The sequence below is a fragment of the Diprion similis genome, chromosome 14, assembly GCF_021155765.1.
Source record: "Diprion similis isolate iyDipSimi1 chromosome 14, iyDipSimi1.1, whole genome shotgun sequence".
NCBI classification, from domain to species: domain Eukaryota; kingdom Metazoa; phylum Arthropoda; class Insecta; order Hymenoptera; family Diprionidae; genus Diprion; species Diprion similis.
In genome coordinates, this window is record NC_060118.1 from 10,267,555 (window position 1) to 10,275,153 (window position 7,599).

The 7,599-nt window shown below is 42.2% G+C and overlaps 1 protein-coding gene across 1 annotated transcript; it reads left to right on the plus strand.

Annotated features, from left to right (window-relative positions):
* The first annotated feature begins 1,857 nt into the window (after window positions 1-1,857).
* LOC124414555 (pro-resilin-like) lies at window positions 1,858-5,302 on the plus strand. Its single transcript, XM_046895519.1, has 4 exons — window positions 1,858-1,897; window positions 2,591-2,923; window positions 4,002-4,293; window positions 4,944-5,302. Exons 1-4 carry the CDS (start codon window positions 1,883-1,885, stop codon window positions 5,033-5,035), a joined length of 732 nt encoding a protein of 243 aa, XP_046751475.1. The 5' UTR covers window positions 1,858-1,882; the 3' UTR covers window positions 5,036-5,302.
* Window positions 5,303-7,599: the final 2,297 nt, after the last annotated feature.

Here is a 7,599-nt window from a genome sequence, read left to right on the forward strand (position 1 = left end):
TTAAACAAATTTCGGTTTTTGCATTCAAATAACTCTTGTTCAAAAACTTGAATGTGAAACTAAAGTTCTCTTCTTAAAATCCAAAATATCGTGCTAGTTTCTACAAAAGCAAACTACATATAATAAAACTGTTTTTTCTTCCATAATTTACCTGAAGGAAATCGAAAACTCGAGATCTAGAGTCGAGGCTAAAAATTCTCGTTGACCTGTGTGATGCAAATGACGTAATTGTCAATATTAAAAACTGAAATTGGAGGTATCCTATGTCGCAAAATTCGCTCTCCAAATCAGGTGTCCAATCCCGAGATACCCGGCTCGATCCATAAGGCGCATAATTTTTTGCAGCAGCGTTTGCATCCATATTCGGTATTTCGAGTGGGCGAATTATTTCGGTGCATATAATAAAGTTTAACATGCGGAGCGTGACGATGTTATTCCCATCCCAAGACAACTCGTTGAAGTTGAAACAAACGTTTTGCGCTCAGAAGCGCTGCCCACTTTCGCAATGCGCTACATATTCCGCCGGACCCATACACACGCGCGCACTTTTCCACATACGAGTGGAAAGTACCTACGACTGACCTACGTGATCAGAGAGTTCTCTGAAAAGGAACGAGTGCAGGAGTAACGTAATAATCATTTCAAATCGCGCACGATGCGCTCGATTATGCACGTTTCATCTCGTCGGAGAAGATGATCGATCGATCGATCGATCGATCCCGCCGGTGGATCAACGCGGAGTTCATCTTCCAGGTAACGAACCTCGAGCACCGCAGAATCGATTTTGGTCGTCACTTTTCCGGGTTAATTGAGAGCGACGTAATTGACACCGTCAGGACCTTCCGGTCGTGTACCTCGAGGATGAGGATCCACCAACCAGCGGGGTGAATTTCGGTTTATAAGTCGTTCCGAGAGGAGGTGAAACTTTCTCAAGTTCTATACTCAGCGAACCTCCGCAACGACCGTAAATTGATTTGTAATCCCTCCTCAAACATTCGGCTAAGAGGATATTCTGCTTTTCCGGATGGCAGATGTCTCGAGGACTTCCTTTCGCCTGGGAAGCAAAAACAAAAAAAAACGAAAAAAAAAAATCGACCAAGCCAAGTAGAAGTCGCTGTTTTGTGAGGGAAGAATAAACAAACACGTTCGATTCGATGCTTGCTGTTGAAAAAGAAAAGGAATTGAATGAAAATCCTGCTACTCTTGTCTGCAAATTGAAGTTTCATGTTTACAGGAATTTTTCACTGCCGTTAAACGGACCATAGATCAGAAATTGTTTCGTTTTTTCAAATAATGTACCGATATCGTGATAAGACAGCCTCTTTTCAAAGTTCTGACTGTTGAATCATAACAGCTAGCATCCTTTTCGGGACAACTAAGTATCAAAATCTTGAATGACATCGAACGCATTGGGCATAATGGTTTGATTTTGAATCGATCCTTTAAACATCCTCGAGAGCGTTTCCTTCCTTCGGCAGATACGTAACGCGCCGTTTTGCAAAGGCACGCGTCACGTGATGAAGGTAACCATTTTGCGGATATGCATTAAGAGGATGATGGTGGCGGTTAAAATCGGAGTATGATGAATAGGCAATCGAGCAATAATGTAGCTAAACGAGTAAATTGGTTAATCGCAGTGTCGAGCATGAGAGAGATGAACTAAGACATGAACTCGGTGCATGATGGAGCTGCAGAGCAAACCTGCAGTTTTCTACAGTCGTATAGTGAAGGGGCAAAAGAACCGCTGAAGCTCCCCGGTCCCTCCACCTGAAGCCACGTGCATCATCGCTAAACTGTAACAAAGAATCAGGCAGGTATATAAGCTCGTCGGCAGATCATCTTTCCAGTTCGCCTGGACTCTTCGTTCACAAAGCATAATATCATGAAACGTCTTCAGGTGAGTATAGTAATCCTAACGTTGGAGTGATTTTATCTGGTCAAGTCAGCGAAATGGAATACCTTTTCACCCTCGAACAGTGAAAGCGGAATAAGAAACTGCATTAGCTTTGAGGAATAGTGGAAGAAGTCTTTGTTCTTCGGTACCTTTTCTACCTTCTTCTTCTACTTATTCGTCCTTCATCAACACACGATCATCCTGTGGATTATAGCTTGTGAACAATACCTCGAGACGAATCGCTAAGTAGCGTATAAATCACGTGACTGATTGGTACTTTCTGCACTCGATGTATTCTTTCATGAAATGGATACCAATTTCAACTTCAGTCGTGTAAACGTTGTTGGAAATGGATATTGAGTTCACTTTTGGATTGAAAAGTTTCTTCCAGCATGAAATGACACAGGTCCATTGTTTTTCTCTTTGGACTCTAAACATCAGGCTTAGAACCAAGACAAAGACTCTCTTCTCATGCCTCCGTAAGAACCACAATTTCTTTATCCTCTCTTATCTCTCTTTCTTCATGAAAAGACCAGCGACAAAGATCAACTTGATCAGTTTATTTTTCTCTTCTTCGAGCGCGAAAAAACCGATCCATGGATGTTCCTTTCAAAGTGCGAGAAGTCCGCTGAAACCAAGCCCACCTATTTCGCTTCTCTTATCGTCCTTACCCTCTTCTCTTCTCTTCTTCTTCAGAACACAGGGTTTCTCATGGTGCTGGTGTGTATGGGAGGGACGGCATTCGGCGGTCTTTTGCCAGGTGGTGGAGGTGGTTACCAATACAACAGGCCTGGAGGACCCGGAGGACCAGGTACCAATGGACCGTTTGGAGGCGGAGGCCCCAGGCCATCGGGATCCTACGGAGCTCCTGGGTTTCCCAGAGGATTCGGGAATCCAGGAACTGTATTCGGCGGGGGACCAACCATAACCGGAACTGGATTCGGTCCCGAATTTCAGGGCGTTCCATTCGGAGGCCAGAGACCTTTGAACGATGGTGGCGGGTACAATTACAACGATAACAACGGCAGGGTGAGTAAATTGAAAGGTTTAATCAAGATGCTGTAATTGACTAATCGGTAGAGAATCGATACCTAATCCTAAAATCGAAATTGATGTCCTGAAAATTTCGAGAAGAATAGAAAGTCCGAATTTGTGAGGCTGTGGCTGAAATGCAGGCAATTGTTGTTTGATTGTTGGTTTAATTTTCTCCCGTGAAAGAGATGAAGATTATTTGAGTATGTATATATGTTGCTCGGTATTCTACTGTGGTAAGCCGTGAAAAAATTCTTTCCACTTGACTCGAGGAATTTTGCCTCATTTCGAGTGATGAACAAGTCGCGTTTCGTCTCGACCTGGGTGATAAGCGTCGAGGTGAAGAGTCGCGAGCTGTTCTCACCCCTCGAGTATCTCGCGAAAAAGGGTAATTCACGTCGAGCTTTCGGCGGGCGCGTGATGCAAATTTCAAAATTACCATTTTTCAAACCTTCATCCTCCCCACACACACTCGACCTGCACGCGGCCACACGAATGGTGCTCGAATTTAATTATCCAACAATCAAGTTCGCCATGGCTCACCATGCTAATCGAACAAAAATCAGCCCCGGAAAATCTGGAATTCTTTACGCAGAGTGAAAAGAGCAAAACGATTTTCCAGTTCACTAAAAAAACTATTTTCTTTCAATTGCTTCTCGTCGAGAGAGATGGAGCACGTTTTTCGCTCATAAGTCAGTCGGAGTTAGCTGCCGGAGGCACCGTCGAACCCGGAAGTTAATATCGGGAATAATTCATTCCCCCATAGCTATAAGTGATCGTTTGAGCAGGTAGTCTGCAAACGATACCAATAAATCACCAGTGGCCGCAGAGAAATCGGATCGGTTTTTAGACACCGCCTTCGCAATTAGCCAAGCTCCGGCATTTCTCATCTGCAGACTGCAGTCAACTAGAACTTGTCTGTAATGCCAATACATATATCTGCAAGTATAGGCGTGTGTTTGACGTTAAATAAATCCCCGATTAATTTAAATTTAAATAAATTGCGTAAGTATGGAGGTTAAGGCAACGAAAAAAAAAAACAAACAATAAATAAATCAAAAATTCGTGCTTTCAGCCGAAGCCCTACAGCTTTCAATACGAAGTGAGAGATCCACCGACCGGAAATGACTTCGGCCAACAGGAGAGCAGCGACGGAAACACGGTTCGTGGTGAGTACAGAGTCCTGCTGCCGGACTCCAGGACCCAAATAGTCAGATACACAGCCGACGATGCGAGTGGTTACAACGCAGACGTCCAGTACGAGGGTCAAGCTCAGTTTCCTCAGTTTGTTGGAGTCCCCGGATTTGCGGGGGGCCCCAATTACCAGGGAGGATTTGGCGCCGGTGGTGGTGGTGGCCATCGTGGAGGTAAGGGAAAAAAAAAAGAACAAAAAACAAAGACAGAAAGGAAGAGGAGAAGCGATTCACCCTTAGCTCAAAATCCCTCATCCAAACGAAACCTCCGCGTGGAAAAGAAAAAGATGAAATTCGATAATTTCTCAGGATTTCCGTTCATATGAAACAGAGTAGATTTGAAACTGTTTTTGCTGTTTTTAAAAACTCCGGTTAAAAAGAAAAAAAAAAATTTACGCTACTTTTACATTACGAGAAAAATTTTTAGTTTAATGATTGGTTCCCACTCTCAGACAAAAATAAAAAACGAACGAAGAAACGGATACGCTGATACAGAATTAATCTCTTAATCGAAATACTGTGTAGAAAGAAGAAAGAAATAATTGTCCTTTTCGGAGAGCTTTTGCAAGGTCCTTTTTTAATGAAATCTTTTAGAAAGGCTTGAATGTATCGTTCGGAAAATAAGTTTTTTTTTTTTTTCTTTTTTGGTTCTTTTACCCTGCCGATAAGAGATAAGTTGCGTTTAATAAACGAACGAAGTAATTTCCGTGATTGAATACGTGTTTATGGGATAAAGTTGGCCGTAATTACGGTTACAATGGATATCCTAGAGAGTATATTAGGTGTGTTTTATCGAGGTTGTAAAATACTTGGTTTGGTCGCAGGTGGTTTCGGGGGTGGAAACGGAAGCGGATTCGGCAACGGCGGGACTCCGAACAACCAATATTTGCCACCGGGTGCTGATTATGGCAAATAATTATCGCTGAGAATATACCTCTTGATATCCTAGACCGAAAACATTATACGCCGTGAGACCCCAATCGCAACATTATTATTGCGAACTATAATTATCCACACTCTCTTAATTTTTTTTGTATCCTTATGTCTTTCCTCGATGTTCTTACGTGCATAACCCGTTCGTATATGTCCCAAGTACTTGATCTTTCTGATCCTCTTTAAATCCAATTCAATTCCTAATCGAGACTTGGCCAGTTCATACGCAGTTTTATGAATACTCTTATACTTATGCACCATAACGTATTCACAACGTCATTAATTCGTTTTATTATTTTATTCTTTACTTAATACGTGATTATCGTAACTTTGTGTCAAATACATAAACGAAGAAATATTTTACTATACAAGCATGTATGATTTGTAATGAAATGTAAAATGAAAATATTCGCAATAACTTAATAATGTATATCGTCTACTATTTTTTATAACCTTTACAATAATGAGTGGATAAAAATATACGTGATTGTTTATAAATACTATATAAATATATCAAGAAAGTATATTTAAAACATCGTTTTATAAGGTATTAATAAAGGAATCAACCGGCTTGCAATAAATTTCTTGAAACGAGTTTATTGTGTGAACGTGCAGTTCGGAAGGCGCTAAAGGATTATTCGACGCTTTTCTTGTAGCTCGATTCCTCGCTGCTTCTGCACCCTTCACTTCGACCCTTGAGTCGGGTGCTTCCGGTTCCCCTCAACGCATATCCGCATCCGTGAACAAGCAATTGTTTTCATATCGGGGTATTTCCCTGGAGCCGGAAATTGCCACGAGCTATTTCATTTCCTTCGTTTCAACTCGGTTTTCTCCAGATCATCACTTTTGTCTTCCATCGCGTTGATACTGGAGATCCATAATAAATATCAGGATTACGATAAAGATGAAACGTGAATAATAATTCGACTCTTGGAAGGTCTCACCTTCAACCGGAAGTGACACCGTTGATACACACATGTGGCGACCCCGTCCGCCGGCATTACTACCGGATTAGGGTAGTGCGATAAGGGTATAAAGAGGGAGTTTCGGAAAGCTTATATCCGCTAATGAAATACTTTCTGGCGTTTTAAGTACACTTTTAGCTCGGCGGATGCCTCGCGTTTACGGTGTCCAATCGGCTTCCCAAACACGTTACACTAATTCCAATTTATCGATGACAGCTATGAGATTCGGAAATCTGATTTTACGCTTCAGACGCAATTAGAATCCACCGAGTTTAATTAGAAAAGCGTCAACTGTACAGTTGGGACTAAAAAAAAAGCGCGCGGAGAAGGAAGAATTAAATTCCAGCTGATTTTCGTCTTCAACTAATGATCGTAAATAAGAATCCCGCTACTTGTAAATTTTTCTCACAAATATCCAGAGGAAATGACGTAAGTTGACTGAAATTGAAACCGTACCTATTATTAATAGACCAAATTATTATAGAGTCTTTTATTTTCGTCTAATTTTGCTTAGCACGAAATTGCAAAAAAAAAAAAAAAAAAAAGCGAGATAAAGAATGCTGTAGAAAAATTCTCTCCCAAATTTTCTAACTACAAGTTGTTCTTCAGGGTCGAATAATTCCTGCACGAAGCTGCAGATGGGTGTGAGTGTTCACCCAACAGGATCGCATGGATCACGTCCATTACGTACCTACAAAGCCAGCCGTAATCATTCTGCAGACTCGAGGGATTTTCGTTCGAGATCAACCGCAGTACTGCAGATCGGCGTAGTTTGAGAATAGAAAAAAACTTTGAAACAAGGTAACAAATGAAGTCGGTGAGCGTAACGTTACGAAGTCGAGGGGAAGACATCCCTCGGGAATAAATAACGAGCTAGCTGCGATACAAAGGTGCAGCGATGCATCGGAGTCTCAAAAAAGCGAGCGGGATAATCGATCGAGTAAATTTAAAAAATGCATTCTCGCTGTTTTTCCGCACTAGTGAAAAATTTCTTCCCGTTATGACCGATCGAGTATATTTAAAAAACGCATTCTCGCTGTTTTTTCGCACTAGTGAAAAATTTCTTGCCGTTATGACCGATCGAGTAACACGGAGCAAACGAAGGGCAGCAATCTACTCGCCATGAGACACGTATAACGACACGGTGTATCAAATGTTCCTAATTTGTCAGAAACGTGAGAGATAAGGGAAGAACTTCTTGCCGAGTGGCTGTACAGCAGGGCGTAACACTCGGTGTCCCGTTCCTCGTGAATTTATGTGTACGTGATGGAGCGAGGGACCACGAAATACACGCAGATATTGCTAGAGCATGCCGGTGCAAAATAGAGACCCCGAATGTGTGCGCAGGCCGCTGTTATACCGGGAGAGCTTTTGCCTTGTATCAGCTTCCGGCGGACGCCCGGGAACGAAACGGTTTTGTCCATTACCGAATTACCTCGTAGAGAGAGAGAGAGAGGGAGATGAAGAGAGATAAATAGAGATAGAGAGGGAGAGAGAGAGAGTGAATAGATTGAGCTGGCTTCAGGTCGAAGTTGGAAGCCCGGCTAGATTCACATCGCCCAGCCAGCTCCATGATTCAACC

What these genes read in the sequence shown, in the direction of transcription:
- LOC124414555 (XM_046895519.1), top strand. An exon ending in ACAACGATAACAACGGCAGG is followed by an intron (nt 2,924 to 4,001) that starts GTGAGTAAATTG and finishes TCGTGCTTTCAG; the next exon opens with CCGAAGCCCTACAGCTTTCA. An exon ending in TGGTGGTGGCCATCGTGGAG is followed by an intron (nt 4,294 to 4,943) that starts GTAAGGGAAAAA and finishes GTTTGGTCGCAG; the next exon opens with GTGGTTTCGGGGGTGGAAAC.